This window comes from Tasmannia lanceolata, unplaced genomic scaffold (assembly GCF_043159265.1).
Source record: "Tasmannia lanceolata isolate RefF3 unplaced genomic scaffold, GAP_Taslan_0.1 ptg000011l, whole genome shotgun sequence".
NCBI lineage: Eukaryota > Viridiplantae > Streptophyta > Magnoliopsida > Canellales > Winteraceae > Tasmannia > Tasmannia lanceolata.
The window spans coordinates 25,026,305-25,046,288 of NW_027518688.1; the positions used below are offsets into that span (position 1 = coordinate 25,026,305).

General features: G+C 37.3%; 1 protein-coding gene across 1 annotated transcript; it reads right to left on the minus strand.

Moving 5' to 3' along the window:
- Positions 1 to 16,769, minus strand: FSD3 (Fe superoxide dismutase 3). The gene is made up of 9 exons (XM_077390880.1): positions 16,417 to 16,769; positions 16,114 to 16,273; positions 3,054 to 3,131; positions 2,452 to 2,640; positions 1,776 to 1,947; positions 869 to 942; positions 733 to 759; positions 604 to 627; positions 1 to 320 (listed from the first exon to the last, which is right to left on the minus strand). The coding sequence occupies exons 2-9, from the start codon at positions 16,225 to 16,227 to the stop codon at positions 195 to 197; spliced, it is 804 nt and encodes a 267-aa protein (XP_077246995.1). The 5' UTR covers positions 16,228 to 16,273; positions 16,417 to 16,769; the 3' UTR covers positions 1 to 194.
- Between the last annotated feature and the right edge of the window lie 3,215 nt (positions 16,770 to 19,984).

Consider the following 19,984-nt stretch of genomic DNA (forward strand, 5'->3'; position numbering starts at 1 on the left):
AATTAGAAATATTTTTCCTTCCCAAACTTTTTCAGAAAATTCCTGCAAATCCCAGCAGGGCCTATAGTTAATGGCTTCCAAAGATGCCTTAAAGTCGCATACACAAATAAGATTAGTTTATGAAAGATTAAATTAAACTAATCTTGTTTATAAAATACAAAAATTCTCAAAAAATAAATAGTACATGAAGCATATCAAGCAACAGGGATCTTTGGCTCCCCTAGATTCACAAACGCCTCTGCGCGAGCCATGCGGACCGTAGCTGCACTCCATGACACAAGGTGGTTCATGAATACGTTCACGTATTTCCCTTTATTATCCTGTTCATAAATTCCAAAGATCATTAAGCATTTCGTATGAATTCAAGATCAATTAAACCAGATTTTCCTCATTTTTTATGTTAAAAAAACTTAAACTTATGACCTACAAGTATTCATGGTTGAACAGAACTGTCTGAAACATGAAAAAAAAAATGCAAACTATCCATTATTATTATTATTATTTTTTGAAATGATCCATTATTATTATTATTATCTACCAACAAATTATGAATTTCTAATGATGGTGTATTTACAATTCCATAGTGCAGATTGTTTCTGTTACCTTATAGTCAAGATAATACGCATGCTGCATCATTAAGCAAACAGCAAAATATAAGAACTCGACAACTTGCAGTATAAACTCAATAAGTATTCAGAATAGAACAAAAAGAAAAAGATTCATTCAACATACCTCCCACATATCGAGACAGATGATTGGCTGCAAAAAAAAAACACGTTGAGATCAATTTCAATGGATCAGCGATAAGAAAATAGATTGGAAAATTTGATAAAAGTTGATGATAGATCAAAATTAAGAGTTAACGTACAATGTCACCCAAAACAAGTGGATTAACAGCATTGGATGTTTTAACCACTGCTAGCTTTTTCTCTCGAGTTTTCACTGAAAGAGACAAAAAATGAACACAGAACAGAACCATTTCAACAAAAAAAAAAAAAAATGTACACAGAACAGATTTGAATGAAGAGAACAAAGGTAGTATAATCAAAACATGATTTGAATGAAGAGAACAAAGGTAGTATAATCAAAACATTATGGAATGCACCCCATGTTTCTTCATTGACTAAGGCCCTATTTGTTTTGGATTTTGAAAACAGATTGCGAGTCGAAAACTGATTATTGGACTCAACATTTACATTTAATTTTTGAGTCCAATAATCAGTTTTGGACTCAAAATCGATTCTCATATCCAAAAGAAACACGGCTATAAAGTGATAGAGATTAACAAATTGGGTCAAAAGTTAAAACATCATTTTTTTAAGGTTAGTTAACTAAGGTATAACTCATTGATTAAAAAAATCATGAAGTTCAACATTTAGCCTACCACAGAAAATTCTAACCCAATACATCCCCAACTTCTAGTAAATCCATTGTTAATTTTTGAATGACAGAACACTAGAACATGATCAATTAAGTGACACGAAACCCCTTGAATTTTACATATCAATTAGAATAGTAGAACCTAAAAGTCCCTTGTACTATGCCTAAAGAAAAGGATGGCTTTGCTTCTATACAAAGATGTTCTGATTTTTCTAAATTATTAGATGCAAATTCTATTTAACGATTTATAAGAAATGGAAACGAAGTCTGATTTTTAGATGGCATACTGCTGATCTCGGAAAGAAAAATAGAATGCAAATTTACGCTCAGGAAAAATGAAAGTTAGCTTTCAGAAACACACGTAGCTCAAATGGTATGCAAAAGAGAATACTCACAAACAAGCCACACCCAGCCAGAACCGAAGAGCCCAAGAGCTGCTTCCACAAATGCATCTCTGAAAATGTTGAAGGAGCCGAAATCCTTCTCGATCTGCTGAAGAACACCTCCCCGAGGGGATTTACCACCCCCCGGTTGCATGGATTCCCAAAAAAAGTCATGGTTCCAAACCTATAAACCATTTTAGAAGTTTATGGTATGTGATTAGCAACGGTCACCATAAACTAGTAAGCAGTAACCACATAAATCATCCTGAAAATCAGTCTTCAAGAAATTTACAGTTTACTTCGGATCAATTGCTGAATTTATAATTTATAGGAATGCTAAACTCGGGCACGCACTTGCAAAAAATGGGATGAAAGGGTGCCCCCCCATTCGGAGGTGGATCCAATGGGGTTGCCCTTTCATCCCATTTTTGCAAGGGCACCCCTGAGTATAACATGCCTCTGTAATCTTTTAATTAGTGAGTAGTTAGAGATTTGTGTGCATCCATAGGGATTAGTCCCGCCCTAAAATGGGGTGGGGATACCCTATGTCATCAGAGAGAGAGAGAGAGAGAGAGTCCACATATTGCATTTTTATACCAAGTAAATTTGATAGAACTTTGGTGTGTCTTGATATTCATAACAGCAAGGGCAAACAGATAAAAGCAATATGCTTTAGCACGCGGAGCACCTGGGCAGCATTGTTGAATTCTGGTAAAGGGTTCCCATTGTTGAATGTTACTTTCACCAGTTCCTCCATGGTGTAGCCATATAATGCGCTGTTCACAAGCTGTCTGTTCAAGCCATCTACATATCCTCCGTGATGTTTTCCCCAATGCATTTCCAGTGTCTTCTGACTCATATATGGTTCCAAAGCATCCTAGAAATGTGTAGAGGCAACAGAGAATATATTTAGGATAAGATATTGATCAATCAAGGAAGAAAACAACATATTTTCTTCGTTACAATAACAAGTTACTGCTTCACCACAAAAAACTGAAGAAAAAAATGACACAGTGGACAATAAGAAAAATATGTTAAGTTTTTTTGCAAGTTAAGCAAGCAAATGAATTGAATAAATCTGATTTTATAAAAAAAAGCTAAGAATCCATGTCCTATTTTTAAAGATTAAGCAGAATCCAAGCAAGCCATATTATTTTTTATTTATGAGGCCCATTGAAAACCTTAAGGTGTGGGTGATCACTTTCATAACAGAGCAAGACGAGAAAATCTTGCATCTAAAGAACTACAAATATAGATTTTTTCTGAGAAAAATATAAAGATGATGCTTACTAGTTTATATGGAGGGATCGTCAGACCATAGAAAGCCAGAACATGAGTTCTCTGGGGCCGATGGGACTGTCCTTTCTCCTACAGACAACGGGCAAAAAAGAGAAGACACATAAACACAGTAGTACAGAATGGATCTGACATCCAGAAAAGTCCATTTGTTTTAATGGTAATCCAGGAAAAGCAATTAAGAAAGAAAGAAAAAGCAACAATTGTTCTATAAAATTGTCATAGATGTTGTATAGTTGGTAAATCAAATCAACTTTAAAGCATGTGTTTGAAATTGTGAACCATTTTATCTGCACGTGTGCTCTAAGAAACAGGAAGAAAACTTTATTTTTGTTGTTCAGTTTTATCCTTTAGCTAGCTGTCCCAAATAGTCAAATCTTTTTCCATAAATACTGACAAATTGTATAACAGCCAGTCCATTTAAAATTTAACAAGAGCATTTAACTTTAAAGAGGCACCTGAACAATGGGAATACCGATTGTCGATACAGTAATTATATAGGCATATTATGTGGTCTGCTAGTGATGCAGAACAAGGAGAGAGATATCCTCTGCTCTGTTGGTTGAGTAAAACTCACTCCGATCTAGTCTATCTAGGGTTTTAGCAAACTTTCCAAAACTAGAATTAGATATAACCATTAACCTATTCTTAAATCTTAGATATATGATAATCACAACAATCCACGGTAAATGCACTCAAATCTAACCATTGACTTCAGATCAACTAGATCTATAAATCTGATGGTGGAAATTAATCCAATCCAACCGTTAGATTTATGAACAGATTTGTTGAAATGATCCTAACAATATATGCAGTAAGGCACGGGAGTGATGGGCTCTTTTATTTCAAAAGTCACTTCAGTAATTTACGCAAAAACTAAATGAAAGGACAGATACCCCTATGAATTAAAATCTTATAAAAGACACTATTTAACCTTCTAACTCCAAGATGGAGCTCATCCCATCATTAAAATTCAAACCAAGGTTTGGGGTTGACTTCTATGATCTGGGGAGTCTTGGAAATGACATATTTTTGTTGTGCTTATTCCCACAACTGTAAAGTTGAACTCTATTAAGTAGATATATAAATGTAGACAGTAACATGTAATTTTGAGATGAGAGCATAGTTGTAAAATTTGGTGAGTTGACTGGTGTAGGTTTCATCTCCTAACGTTTGGAAATTGATAGAGTCCCCTCCTAAGTTAAGGGACAGAGGGCCCCAATTATAACTCCATGAAGCCAGACCTACTTCTCCAAGATCAGGAACATTCTTTGGTTACCGAATTGGAAGGGTTAGACACCAATCCCATGCAACCTATGTTCGGTCTCTTCTTAGAAATCATGGATTTTAGATGGTAATTACTATGTTTAATTCACTCATCTAATAATGCTATTCTACATTAAGCAAGCATGTGTAGAAATAAGAAAAAAACAAAAAAAGGCGGCCCAGTGCATGAGGCAGAGGATCTGGGGAGGGCTAGATGTACGCAGCCTTACCCCTGCTTTGCAGAGAGGCTGTTCCCGTGACTCGAACCCGTGACCACCAGGTCACAATGGAGCAACCTTACCGTTGCACCAAGGCTCGCCCTCTATGTATAGAAATATGAAACGTGAAAATAAATCTAAAAACAAGAAAAAATAAGAATTTCGGCACTTGAAAATATTCATCAATGTCAATCGACGAATAATCCCACAATCGACATAAAGGCCTATCAATCGACCCAGTGACTTTTGAATTTGACTAAAATTTTGGGAAATTTACTTTTAACTTTATAAAAAGTGATGAAGCAAGGATAGGATTAAATTAAAGTATTATTAGAAAACAAATCACTGAATTGACTAATGCAAAATTGATTAGAAGTTGAAGCTAACTTAATCATGCAAGTGGAAAACAATAACTTTGAAAAGGATTTATATGAAACAAATGAAAGATGCTTTCAATCTACATTATATCATGTATAAGGATATGACTTAACCTATTTAACCAATGGAAAATACTTAAAAGTATAACGAAAAAACAAAGTAAATCTAAATCATGGAAAAACTAAGAAAAAAGCTAGAAAAGAGAAGTTAACAAAAAATACCTTGAAAACCTACCTGAAAGAGGAAGACGTGTGTGTGATAGGGTATAGAAACTCAGTCTGGATTGGGGAGGCTAGAGATCTCAAATTGGATCTTTAAAAGAACCGTCTTGACACTCTAGAACTCGACTTTGGGAGGATTGGCCATCTCCTCTAAAGAAAATTTATGTATCACTTATATTCTTATTGTATCTCCTTGAATGAGCCTAAAATTCTAAACATGCTCTTTTATAGAGTGACACCAAGGGCCAAACTGGAAGATGTAGGACTCAAATTCATGCTTAGCACTAGTTCGAAGAGAATTAGGAGTACCTTTGAAAGTTTTGAGGGCTACAATTGTCTTTATTGAAAAGTTTGATTCGATAGATGTGATTAAAACCATGGTTTTAAATTTCGGTTTCGGAACCCATTTCGGTCTGGGCCGAAATCCGAAATTTCAGTCCGAAATCCAGTAAACATTAAAATGTATTATTTAATTACATACTGAATTTCGGCCAAAATTATCGGGAAAATATTATTTAATAAATAAAATCCAGATTTTTGGGCGGAATTTCCTTGATTTTCGGGCAGAATTTAGGAAAAACGAAATTTTGGCCGAAAAAAAGTATTGTTTCGGGTATACTCGATTTCGGTTTTGGTCTCGACCGAAATTCAAAATTTCGGTCTGAAATTTTAGATTTCGGTCGAAATTTAAAACCATGATTAAAACTAAGGTTTTTGCACGAATTTGATCCTTGTAGAACTTGTATCTGAGTAGGAGAATGTTTGGAAAAGTCCTAATAAAAAAAAAGACTTAGGCAATTTGGACACTTTTTTTAGGTGTTTTACCCTATTTTATCCCCATTCGGCTAGTTTTACTGTCGACCAACGTAAAAGTTTGTCGATCGATTTGTGTTCCTCCGGTTGTTCGTAAAGGTACAAGGAAATGTACTCAACATCTCATTGCTAACTTTATTACCTTCGATTCACTATATATTTCATAGAAAAATTCTGGCTCATTCCTCTATCGTTATGCCTCGTAATTGCCAAGAGGCAAATTCTCACAATGGAGCAAGAGTGTGAAACTACATGCCACTGAGTATGTGTTATATTTGCCTTGAATTTTGTAAGTCGGTAGCTTACATAAGGTGTTTTGTTTTAACACCTTGCAAGCCAAGTGGCCGAATCCAATAGGACTCTTCTATTAAGAGATCTTCCAATGGTTTTATAACTTAGAAGTGTTTGATTTGGATGGGAATACAAAATCACGTTGGAGACTTATCCTGTAACGAAAAAAGGCTTTGCTTGGCATGCGTGCAACTTGGAGGAAATAAGGAACAAGGAAACAACGAGAGGCTTGGTGCGTGTACGAATTCAAGAGAGAGGTAAAACGAGTGGATTCTCGGCAGTCTTGTGAAGGGTGTGGATTTGGGTTCTCTTGGGTGAAGAAGATTGAAGAAAGCACATCCATCTAGGGAGCATTGAAGCTTGGATCCTAGACGGCGTAGGGACTATTTCATGTCTAATCCGGAGAAAGCTTTGGGCTTTTGTAATCCGGTGAGTGCTTCTTGTAATCCCTTTATTTTCCACTTAGTGAAATCTTTTGAAGTCTTCTCCTGTGGACGTAGCTACACACAGTGTGGTGAACCATGTAAATCTTCTGTGCTTTCTTGTGGTTTGTCTTGCACTCTATTTATTTTGTTCTTGCAAATCTACTTCGGGAACATTGCGCAATATCAACACACAATACCGGAAACGCACTTTTGGTTCAGATTGTTAATGGATTACCGCGGAGGGTTGTTTGGAGCCCAAATTTCGTAACAGTATGGAAGTATTTGTTCCAAGCTACGCATAGATGAAAATACTCCAACTTGAGGGGGAGATTAAGAGTTTGTATAGTTTAAGTTAAATTTATATCATAGATTCAATATAATTTCTTTACTTAAATTGTGTTTATTTCTTGTTGTTAGATAAAGCCCATCATAGATAGCTCAAATGCCATAAGTTGTAATTACTTGAAATTTGAAATCCCAGGGGTGATGGCAACCCAAGAGGGGGGGTGAATTGGGTTTAAAAAATTTTGCCAAATAAAATGCGAAAACTAAAAACAATGGCAAATTAAAACCTTTAAGCACACAAATGAAAACAAATCACAAATGCACAAAGAGATAGAGAGAGATAGAAATAGTGCACCCTAGATTTATAGTGGTTCGGTCACAACTAAGGACCTACCCTACTCCACCAAGACTTCTTGGTGATTTCACTACGGATCCCTTAATGGCGGGGAATCAATCCAATTACAAAGACGGTTCGGCTCCGCCTCACAAGACTCGCCACAAACCGGAGAAAGCTACTCGTCTCCAACACTTGCTCTTGAGATGGCTCTGCGTCTCTTCGCACTCGCCAAATATACAATGATCTTGAAGAAAGAAAACTAAAATACCTTCAAGAGGGTTACACAAGATGGAAGAAAGATGTACAAATATAAGCCTAATTCAACTTCTTTGCTTAGAGATGAGAGAGGCACTAAAACACTTTGATTTGATCTCTTAGATGTTCAAGATAATGCAAAAAGATCTTTAAGAAAGGTTTGGATAGTGTATATATAGCTCATTTGAAAATATGACCGTTTGGGGGTAAAACTGTAATAATTTGGGTTGAAAAAGTCAAGTCTCGTAGTCCCCAACGGCTCTTTTGCCAAACCGGCGCGGTCGACCGAGCCACGGCGGTCGACCGCCCCTATCGGGCAAACCTTTTTAATTTCAAATTTCAAACCGTCGCGGTCAACCGGCCCCATGGCGGTCGCCAGACGAGGGCTACCTGTTCGCTCAAAAAATTCGGCTCAAAACCTTTCCGCCGTCAACCGAACCTATGGAGGTCGACCGGCCAGACCATGCTGGAGTGTTTCTGGATTTCAAGAAACACCTCTGCGGTCGCCCGGAAAGCCCCGGTCGACCAGCACGCTATTTTTCTACAAGTGCTGGATTTCCAGCTACCTTGCCGCTGTCGCCCGGGGAACCCCGGTCGACCAGCCCTGTGTTAAATTCCATTTTAACATAAAAGGTTCAGAGGCTTTGGGCCATGGTCTTTAGGCTTAAGTCCTATGTTTTCAAATACATTTTCAAGTTAGTTTTAAAACATGGTTAAGTACCTTTGACATCTCTAAAAACAAAGGAGAGGAGAATACATTCTAAAAGACTTGAAAAGCACTTCAATCTTCTCTTGAACTTCAAGGCTTCAAGTCAACTTCACTTCTTGGATCATCCAAGCTTTGGCACATCAAATGCTTTCCAATTAAGCTTCTAGGCCACGATCCAAGCTTCCTTGAATGCAAACTAATGGGATCTACAACTAAAGACAATCAAACTCATTAGTGATACAAAATCACTTGAGATTGGAATCATCAAAACAAGAATGAGATGCCAAGGGTGGGAACCATTGGGCTTACAAAATTAAATATAACTACATATATAAAGACTAGAGGATGTGGGGCTTCAACCTCTAGAAATCTCTTTTCTTCCTTCTTGTCACCCCTTTATCTCTTCTTCTTTCTTCGTCTACCATACGAATCGGGTGAGCTATGAAGAGCTTAACCGGAACCTTCTTATTCAAATCAACATCACTGGTTGCATCCGATCCTTGTTGCTCTAATTGCAACATGAATTGCGTCAACACCCAACCTACCTATGCGAATTTTGGATGGACTGGTTTACGTTTGTAGCATCACCAATAACCTATGTTAATTCGATATGGGATACATGTACTCAACACACAAATGATTATGGAAGTCCTCTAAATATAACTGTGGCATACATTGTTTTGAAGGATTTTATAGAAGCATCCTTATCGTAGTACCTTTATCGAATACTTTTGTTTTATACATACTCTGGTATTTCGACCCTTTTGAAGAATTCAATTATCATAGCCACCAGCACCACACTTACCTTCCATTGCTTCCTTCTCGGCTCTCTCTCGCAACTTGCTCTAATACTAGATGATGCAAAACAAGATTACAGGTCAAAATACAATTTTTATTATCTGTCTTCTAGGTGAGGGGAAGCCCACAAAACATCTATTTTAAGTGGCCAAAACTAAAAACCCTACTCTGTCAACATTGTGTTACTAGTGACAATTGAAAAATGGAATATAACAGATTAAGGTTGGGCATTTGTTTCACCCACATACACCTCTAGTTATTGTTTGCGGCAACATATAGTAAAGTAAAGAAGCCCCTGGAGAAGGGCATGCTTGCAAGAGGTTAGTAGATCATGCGGAATCGTCAAGTCTTATAGGCAATATATCAAATATCTGGCATTTATGCTTCAAAAATAGGATCAAACACCAATAAGAAGAACCCTTAATAGAGTGGGTGGCTATTCTTCATCACATCCTTTTGCATTGGATTAATAGGCCTTCCAATGCCCCCATTGCCTATGTTTCTATTAGTGTTCTACTTATTGTTTGCTCGCATGCCATTCTATGTTCTTTGATTCCTCTAACACAAAGATGAGTAGAAGCAAAATGTTATCTACACTTTCCATCACTTCCTTCTTATGCAATACCTCCTCTGTCTGATCTACTCCAAGATCGGCTACTCAAGCTACTTCCAATCTTGCGTCATCCATGTGTCTCCTCCTGGCCCATTAACATTTTTTAATGTTCCTAGCAACATCTAGTCCAGAGAATATTATTAATGGGAAGCTCCCTAAGTTTCTTGCACATAAATCCAACACTTCCCATTTTCTTTTGCCTGCTAAATGCATGTTCCTCTAGTCTATTGGGAGTCTTCTTCCTTTAGGGGTAAGATCTGTCCCTGACTAGTATTCAGGCTTTTTTGGTGGCCTTGCTTGCTACTCTTTTCTCTATATGGGCCATATATTTTGTAAGGAGTAAAGACTAAAGACTTTAGCTTCAAGCTCGCCTTTCCAACAGTGTTTGCCTTCATAGAGTGACACGCATATTATAACAACCGTTCCATTCAACAGTATGAAGTACGCACTGAAGATTAAAATACTCACTATATTGACTCAGAACTCAGCCCCATCAACTCAATGTCAGTCCTCAGAGACTAATACAAAAGGGAAAAAAATGAAAAATTAGGCCAAGTAAGTGACAAACTCGACTTAGTCCTAGTTCATAAACATTGATGTGAACTAAATACATCAGAGAGAAGTGCCACTTCACTAAGGAGAAATTCACATTCGGGTTCCTTTGGCTTCAAGCAAGCTGTGTTTTTGCAAAGCGTACAAAGGAAGTGCCCTATAAGCCTATAAGCTTATAAGAGTGTTGAGGGATGAGGGTTGAGATTGAATTTAATCTCTCCCTTCTTACGCTTAATGTCTCAATCAGGCGTCGTCTTCATCATTGACTCTAGCAAAACCTCTCCTTGGTTCACAAGCTGGACTTTATTAAGTAATACAGCACACCAGGTATGCATACAAGATTTAACCCCTCAAAATGCTTTTTTTTTAAATATAACCCCTCAAATTGCTTAATTTTGAAACCAGTCCTTCCTCGTTGTCTTGCAGGTCTGCAAGCACCAGAGCTTGCATTATAGTAAATGTCTGCATCCTTGTGCATGAGTTTGTGTGTGTGTGAGGCTTATTCAATTCCACATGCCAATTATAATATAATTGATAAAATTAAAAGATTTCTATTGATCTCGGTTGATTATACATAGACATAATCAGTGCTTCATATAAAGCACTTAAAGGAGAAACTAGGAAAGTTAAATATAATCTTAGAAAGATAAAGTAAAGGATGGAAACATCCGAATCTAGCTTACTTGCTTAATCCAACCAATTATTCAATCTACCAAATCTAACACACTAAAAATCCAACGGTGAGTAACTGTGAAAGCATCAAAGCTATGGCAAATCTATAACAGCAAAAAAAAAAAAAAAAGGATACTTTAACATATCACAATACTCATGGGGCATACCAAATGGGTGTTCGGAATCCTCTGCGACCTACAAAAATCGCTAGCTAGAAGATTAGTATTTGGGGGGAAAGAGCTCTGACAACCACAACTTGCCAACAACAACTGAAAACCCATCCTGCCCAAGTGCCTTTTCTCTATTTATTTACAGCTACAACATCATCTAAGCTCCCAAGAGGAATTATTTTCCTTTTTAATTTCTCATTGAACTAGGAAAAAAAAAGTGAAACAAAATGCTTCAGTGGGTTGCAGACCTTCTTCTTTAGTAGAAATGAATGAATTTGGAGGTTTAAAGGGTTTTGGCTTTGGGGGTTTTGAAAGGGTTTTAGCCCATGGAGAAGTAAGAGAACCGTCAATAGATTAGTTTTGCCCAAGACTGAGAAGATAATGACGAACTTGACCCCGTAGAAAAAATGTAAAAATTGATGAACTGGAACTGAGAAAATATGAACCAACAAGATGGATGGAAACTATCCTTTGCCCCACCTCTATTACTAACATGAGCATGTGAGTGGTGATCTTGACCGTCCATCCAGTGGCTAGATCAAGAAATTAATATCTCGTCCATCGGAATAATTAATCATATCAAATCTCCAGAAAATTCATATTTCAATGTTAAATCTGCTTTTTTTTTTATGGAAGAGAGTAGCTTTCGTGTGAAAAAGAAGATCAAAATTTTCCCTTGTTCATTTGTTATAGAGGAAGTCCATTCAAGCTCCATTTCTTTTGACGTAAAATGGGCGTAAAAAAAATAAAATTTTACGCTCATTTTTTTCACATAAAAATAAGCATCAAATTTGTTTCATGCCCATTTCACGTCGAAAGAAATAGAGCGCAAAAGATCTTCTCAGGTGGTCCTTTGCTCAACAGATTTGAAAACATGCAACCAAGTTCCGCAAAGCCATCAAGTCGAAGAGAGTGGGGCGATCGATGTTCAATGTTAAACTAGACTAGGGTGAGCCAGGGTTGGCTTCGACTTGATGGCATTGCGGAACTTAGTTGCAAGTTTTCAAATCTGTTGAGCAAAGGACCACCTGAGCATTACATGTAATCTTCAACATGTAAAAACTATTGAGAAGATCTTTTACGCTCTATTTCATTCGACGTAAAATGGGCATGAAACAAATTTTATGCTTATTTTTATGCGAAAAAAATGAGCGTAAAATTTTAAATTTTTTTTTACGCCCATTTTACGACAAAAGAAGTGGAGCCAAATGAACAAGGAAAAATTTTGATCTTCTTTTTCACACGAAAGCCCTCTTCCATAAAAAAAACTAGGCAGATTTAACATTGAAATATGAATTTTCTGGAGAATTGATATGATTAATTATTCTGATGGACGAGATATTAGTTTCTTGATCCACCCACTGGATGGACGGTCAAGATCACCACTCACATGCTCATGTTAATAATAGAGGTGGGGCAAAGGATAGTTTCCATCCATCTCATTGGTTCATATTATCTCAGTTCCAGTTCATCATTTTTTCTACGGAACGGGGTCAAGTTCGTCATTATCTTCTCAGTCTTGGCAAAACTAATCTATTGACGGTTCTCTTACTTCTCCACAGGCAAAAACCCTTTCAAAATCCCCAAAGCCAAAACCTTTTAAACCCCAATTCATTTCTACTAAAGGAGAAGGTCCGTAACCCATTGAAGTATTCCGTTTCACTATTTTTTCCTAGTTGAATGAGAAATTAAAAAGAAAAAAATTCCTCTTGGGAGCTTAGATGATGTTGTAGCTGGAAATAAATAGAGAAAAGGGATTTGGGCAGGATGGGTTTTCAATTGCTGTTGCCAAGTTGCGGTTGTCAGAGCTCTTTCCCCCCAGATTCTAATCTTCTAGCTAGCGATTTTTGCAGGTCGCAAAGGATTCCAAACACCCATTTGGTACGCCCCATGAGTATTGTAATATGTTAATATATCCATTTTTATTTTTTTTTGCTGTTATAGATTTGCCATAGCTTGAAGCACTATAATCAACCGAGATCAATAGAAATCTTCTGATTTTATCAATTATATTATAATTGGCGTGTGGAATTAAATAATGTGGACGGAAATGGTTTCTCTTTTTGAAGTTAGACTATACAATAGCATGTGAATTTTATGTGGATGGAAATGGTTTCTCTTTTTGGAGCAATTAAACAGGATTCTTTGGTGCTCCTTCATGCAATAGCCTTAATTACAAGTAATCTTTGTGGATACATGTAATTAAGGGTTGTGTAATTAGGAGTGAGTAGACTACACAAGGCTCATTTCCACCTTTTCTCTGGGTTGTGTAGACTTTGTGGGTCATCTTCGCATGGCCATCACGTGGAGCTAGAGTGAATTGATCTAGATCGTCTGTGTGGTGGGTCCTACCATAGATGACTTGTGGCCTAGGAAGCACGGGTACTCTCCCGGGGCTCCCGCACCCGCACCCGACACGTATGGGGTGCGGGTACGTCCGGGGTACGTACCCCATTTTTTTAAAAAAAGAAAAAAACCAGTTTTGGTGGTTGGGTGCGTGTCGGGTGCGCACCACACGTACCCGACACGTCCTGCTTCTTCCTGCTGCTTCTCTTTCCTCTCCTGTACTTCTCTCTACTTTCCTGTACTCGGTATTTACATGTAAACCATTTAAGTAAATGTCTTTACTTAAGATTTACATGTAAATAACGGAATACCCCCCTTTTGGATTTATTAAAAATAGTTTCAACACCCAAATCTAAAAGGAAAAAAAGTCAACTCTCCAGTTCTAGTATAAAATTCAAAGAAAAAGGGTCGGGTCAAAATTTTAACTTTCTTAACTTCCAAACGGTGGAGTATTTTTCAAATTTTAAAAATTCACAAAATCTATTTTGTCCAAACATTATTAAATCCCAAAAGTCCGGTAAAAAAAATCTCATAATTTGGTCTCTAAAAATTATTCATCTTGTCAGGCACTGGTCAACACACTGGTCACAGACTTTTTTTTCTAATGAATGATGTATTGATGCCTCATGTTATGAAATATGGAACTTAATCACTTATTAAATGAAGAGTAATATTAGAATTTTCCATTTTTGTGATGTTATTGTTATTTGATTGCTCTACAATTTTTTTTTAAAATTTTTATAAATATATAATAAAATATTAAAATATATTATTATATTCGGCGTACCCGAACCCGGTTTTTTTGGCAAATCATGTACCCACGTACCCGTGTCGTGTCGAACCCGCACCCTGCACCCATACCCGTGCTTCATAGTGGCTCGATCACTCAGAATGAATGATCAAAATCTGTTGCGCCAGTTGGACTGAAATTAGTGTTTGGCAGATTGGTTTGGATTATCTGGTCGTAGATGATTGCAACTGATGAACTGATATCTTGGAACCTTTTTTTAAGGGAGAAATACATACACCCCCTCTAGTTTCTGCCACATTCAACTCTAACCCTGACTTTCAAAACGTGACAAGTACATCCTCTGAAGTTTTGATCAAGGTTTTAAATTTCGACCGAAATCCGAAATTTCGGGTTGCGGTCGAGAACGAAATCGAAATTGGGTGAAATGGAAACGTTACAAAATTTCAGGTAAAACGAAATTTCGGTACCAAATTTAAGGGATATCTCCAAAAAATCTGTTTTTCATTTATTATTTAATATTATCCTGAAATTTCAGCCAAAAGTACCAAAAAATCGGTAATTTTGAAGAAATTTTGTACGGGATAAAATATTATGCAAATTGATTTCAATAGATTTCGAATGAAATTTCGCCTGAAATTTCGGTTTCGGTGAGGACCGAAACGCATTCCGAAACCGAAATTTAAAACCTTGGTTATGATCATGTCCCTAGCTAAGCTTGTATTCAGGCTTTTTGGTGACCTTGTTTGCTACCCTTTCCCCTATACGGGCCGGGCCATATGTCTTGTAAGCACTAAAGACTTTTGGCTTCAAGCTCTCATTTCCAATGGTGTTTGCTTTGGTACTGTGACAGACACATGATAATAACAGTTCCGTTCAAATCACATCCAACATTATGCAGTATGCACTGAAGATTAAAAATCCCCACTTTCTTAACTCAAAACTCAGAAGAATGAACTCAATTTCAGTCCTCAAAGAGTCAAACAGAAGAGAAAAAAAATTGGTCGAGTCAGTGAAAAACTCGACTAAGTCCTAATTTATAAACATCGATATGAACTAAATATAGTGGAGAGAAGGGTAGAATCAGAGGAGAGAGGATCAAATATGAATCTACACTATCAAGAAGACTCTTTTCTCATCAAATCAAAAGGCAAAGAAAAACAAAATCAGCAGCACAAAGATAGAGGTGAAGAAGAGACTCCAGAACTTCAGGAATCAAATGAATCACGACAGGAAGTTCAAAAGAAAATTTGGCCAAAACGCTCACAAAGAGCCCAACATACCCCTTCCAAATTAGCTGATTATGTTATTCACAAGTATTGAGCATTTGGAGATCTTAGGCTTAGTCTTTGTCGCTTATATGTGCTAAGCCTTACTTTCTCCCTCTCTCACATGGTCCGAGTTAGGGTTGGTTTTGTGCTTTTATTGTATCATCTTTCTCTTTATAAAATAAATTGGTAGGGGTCCCCGCTCAACCCAGCTTACCCATAAAAAAATATATAGTGGAGAGAAGTGTCACTTCACTAACGAGAAATTCACATTCGGGTTCCTTTCCATTCGTCGTGAGACCGCGATTCAATAGCAACATCTTTCGAGAAGCTGGTATAAACTAATACAGCACATTGCAATTCAAAAAACCCTAATACAGCACACCATGCATGTATACAAGGCTTACCCCTCCACAATGGCTTAATTTTTAAATTAGTACTTCCTAGTTCTCTTACAGGTTTGTATGCACCAAAGCTTGCATTTCAGTGAATGCGTCCGTGTGAATGCGCGTGTGAGGTGTATTCAATGCCACATGTAAATTATAATGTAAAAGCATCAAAGTTATGGAAAATCAACAACAGATAGAGATGGATAAATCCACATATCATCATATTTTAATCATTTATGAAATGGGCAGGAAGAAAAAACTAGAATTGACGACTGTAGAAAATAAACTCATGAATCATACCAAATGGGTATTTGAAATCCTTTGCGACCTGCAAAAATCGCTAGGTAGAAGATTAGAATTTGGGGAGAAAAAGCTCTGACAACCAGAATTTGGCAACAGCAACTGAAAACCCATCTTGCCAAATTCCACTTTCTCTATTTATTTCCAGTTATAAAGTCATCTGCCAGAGAAAAACCATTGAAAATAAGTATATATACCGAAATCAAAACAGAATTTAAGGTCCCAAGAGGATTTTTTTTCCTTTTAAATTTCTAATTCAGGTAAAAAAAGAAATGAAATGGAATGATTGAATGGGTTGCATACCTTCTTCTTTTGTCGAAATGAATTTTTGGGGTCTTAAAGATCTTGGTGTCCTTTTAAGGAGAGAGGGGTGGGGGAGGGAGGGGAGAGATTGGCTTTGGGGTTTTAAAAGGGTTTTAGCCTGTGAAGAGGTGAGAGAAGCTTCAACAGATTAGGATAATGATGTGGGGTTTGGCTTTGGGGTTTTGAAAGGATTTTAGCCTGTGAAGAGGTAAGAGAAGCTTCAACAGATTAGGATAATGATGGATTAAGGGTTGAGCCGGGTCACCCGTTTTTTTTTTTTAGATTTTTTGTCTTTTTTGTTATGGCGCATCTACTACGGTAAAGCTCACCTTAGATTAATCTGAACCATTCATTTTATGGGCCTTTAGTGTGGATCCCTTGGCTCTGTTTGGTTGCAAAAAGTAGGGAAGACGGCGGAGCATTTCTAGGAATATGAAATACCAAATGTTGTTTGGTTGTCATTTTTTAGCTCAAATCTCATTGGACTTCTAGACATGGAAGAGACATAATTATTAGCTTTTGGCTTAGGTGGTGCCTATGTGGCGGGATTGTCCCCTCCCCTACTTTTCCAATGCCAAACCTTGTTTTTGGTAAATTTTAGAGGGGAGAAGAGTAGAATATGAAATGCCATGTGTAATCATTACTTTTTTCTCTCCTTCTCTTATCTTTCTCTCTCTTCTACTATTTATTTTGTTAATGACACCCCTCCATTCTCCCACATGCTTTGACATCTAACCAAACACACAATCAAAATTCTCTAAAATTCCCTCTAATCTTCTCAGACAAGTCTACACATATCCCACCCTTGCCACCTCCTTGTTGACTACTACTTCCACTAAAATCTCATCTAACCAAACACAGCCTTATGGCTTAACGAAAGACAAGAAAAAAATCTAGGGCTTTTCTTTAGTTGCATAGGAATATGAGGATTAAGTTCTCTTCCATGAAAGCTATTGATAAGGATAAAAATCTAGGGTTTTTCTTTAGTTGCAGAGGAATAGGAGGATTAGGTTTTCTTCCATGAAAGCTATTGATAAAGATAAAAATCTAGAGTCTTAGTTTAGTTGCAGAGAAATAGGCGGATTGGAAATCTAAGCCTAAGGAATTTGAGAGAGAGATGATGATGCTGACAGTCCATCTATTGGGTGGATGAAGAAACTAAAATCCCATCAGTCGGAATGATTAACCTTAACCATATCAAGGCTTCATCACTTTTAATAAGATCCATTGATAATGATATTCGAATTAATTAATAAATAATCACTAGATGCTCAAATTATAATTGCAATTTACTCAAAACATTTGTGAATAATTTTAGAATTTTTTTCGAATTATGGCCGAATGTGAGCCTTGGAAATATGGGCAACGTACGATCAAATTTTTCTTCACGGATTATCTCAACAGAATTTTACAAGTTGAAGATTACATATGCCTACTCAAGTGGTCATTTGCTTGGCAGGGCTGAATCCAGATTTTGAACTAGAGTAATGGTTGATTGGCGTGAGAGATCTACATCATTTTTTGAGTGAGGGAGAACTAGGTTCAGGCGAAGATCCGCATATCATGTTGGAAAAGTTGCCTTATTTTCCATGGTTTAGTGAGAAGTTGAATTAGAATCATGTGTTTCTAGGTTTTTGGAAAACCTAAGTTTATATAGAGAGAAGAGAAAATTGGGAACCGCGCTTGACCGCAAATAAGCTTATATGCGCTCGAGTGCAGGAAACATGGTGGGCCCACTTTTTTGAGTGAGCCTAAGCATTCATTTGTAGGCCCTATCATGAATAGGGTGTGTACCAAAAATCAGCTACATTGGATCATCCTAACACTTGTGGACAAACAGCATATGTCTAGCTCTTCCCCCCCCTCCCCATTGGATCATCCTAACACCGGTTTAGTATTAATCCATTGTAATCCTTGTATTTTCTTTTTCTCATTGTAAAAGATTGTGTTCTCGCCGCCCTTGTGGATGTAGGCATCTTGGCCGAACAACGTAAAAACCGTGTTCATCTTGTGACTTGCTTTTACTTTTACTTTGTTGTTTATTCGTGCATGATCAGGTCAGTGACAGATTTTCTCAATATCTTGGAGACATTATCTGCAAACCAAGCACCCCCGTAATTAATCACCAATAATTGGGAATTAGAAGGTAACGATGTCAGTGATGAATTTTCTCAATATCTTGGAGACACTATCCGAAACCAAGCAACCGTGTAATTAATCACCACTAATTGGGAATTAGAAGCGATTTGTCAGGTGATGGACGCCTCCTTTACTTATGGTCACTCTTTTATGTAGATGGAAAGGATACTTAGTAGACCAAACTAGTCATGTATGTACTGTTAGGGATGCAACGGATTAGGAGCAAGGTTTTAAATTTCGACCGAAATCCGAAATTTTGGTCAACACCGAAATTGAAACGTTCCAAAACCGAAATTCCTGAAATGTAAAATTTCGGTTTTGTACATTTCAGCGAAATTTAAGATAAAATATTAATTTTTTATTCCTTTACAGAATTTCAGCCAAATTTTTAGCCCAAAAAACAACATTTCAAGAGCTCATTACCGAATTTTAGCCGAAATCCCGAATTTTGGCCGAAATTTCTGGATTTCGGCTAAAATTTCAGTTTCAGATAGGTCCGAAAATTAAAACCTTGGTTAGGAGGAACCCTTTTTTTTCAATCCGAATGCGACCTGACCCGACCCAACCAAATTTCCAACTTGACGAGGTTCAACCCGACCCGAGGAGCCCTTTTTTCCAACACGAACCCGACCTAATCCGACCCGAGTTTAACCAAACCAAACCCAACCCGAGTTTTTAAGCTTACAAAAAAAAAATTTGATAAAAATTGTTGGGTTTACTCAGGTCGGCTTGCCTGAACCCTCAACCCGAACCTAACCCGAATCCGGCTCGAACCAAACCCGACCTGACCCAACCCGACTTTCTTTTTTTCGGGTTGAACCTGACCCAAGTTGCACCCCTAGTACTAGTGCAAATAGAGGAGCTAGCTAATATTTTTTTAAAATGGGGCCTCTCCTTTGAGCAACGGTATTTGTTTTATGAGTTTTTATATGGTCCCCGACTGTAAAGTCCAGTGTGGGCAGTACCACCCTTATATTTTTTATCCGTCAAAAATGACGTACCATCAACATGTGACTTGAGGGTCGGGCACCGTATAATAATTTCTCTTGTTATATAAGCTCTTATTCTGTAGCATAAAAGAGAAAAAAGATGTGGCTGAAAGACGTGACATCTCCTAATTGAGAATTTATATGATGCCCGACCATCAAGTCACGTGAAGGTGGTACTTCAAAAGCACCACCCTTGATATTTGATCCAACAGCAGCCTCTTAAAAAGTGGGTAGTTGTTGGATCAAATATCAGGGGGTACCATTTTGACTGTACTTGACGGTCGGGCACCATATAAAAACTCCTAATTGAGAATTCATATGATGCCCGACCGTCAAGTCACGTGAAGGTGGTACTTAAAAAGTACCAGCTTTGATATTTGATCCAACAACAGCCTCTTAGAAAGTGGGTAGTTGTTGGATCAAATATTAAGGGGGTTACC

Bases quoted from the DNA above. Each gene is read 5' to 3' on its own strand.
- FSD3 (XM_077390880.1), bottom strand. From the start codon at position 16,227: ATGGGTTTTCAGTTGCTGTTGCCAAATTCTGGTTGTCAGAGCTTTTTC. The intron at 760-868 runs GTACGTTAACTC...TTTTTTTTGCAG, and splicing joins CACTTGTTTTGGGTGACATT to CCAATCATCTGTCTCGATAT. The intron at 628-732 runs GTATGTTGAATG...TTAATGATGCAG, and splicing joins TCTGTCTCGATATGTGGGAG to CATGCGTATTATCTTGACTA.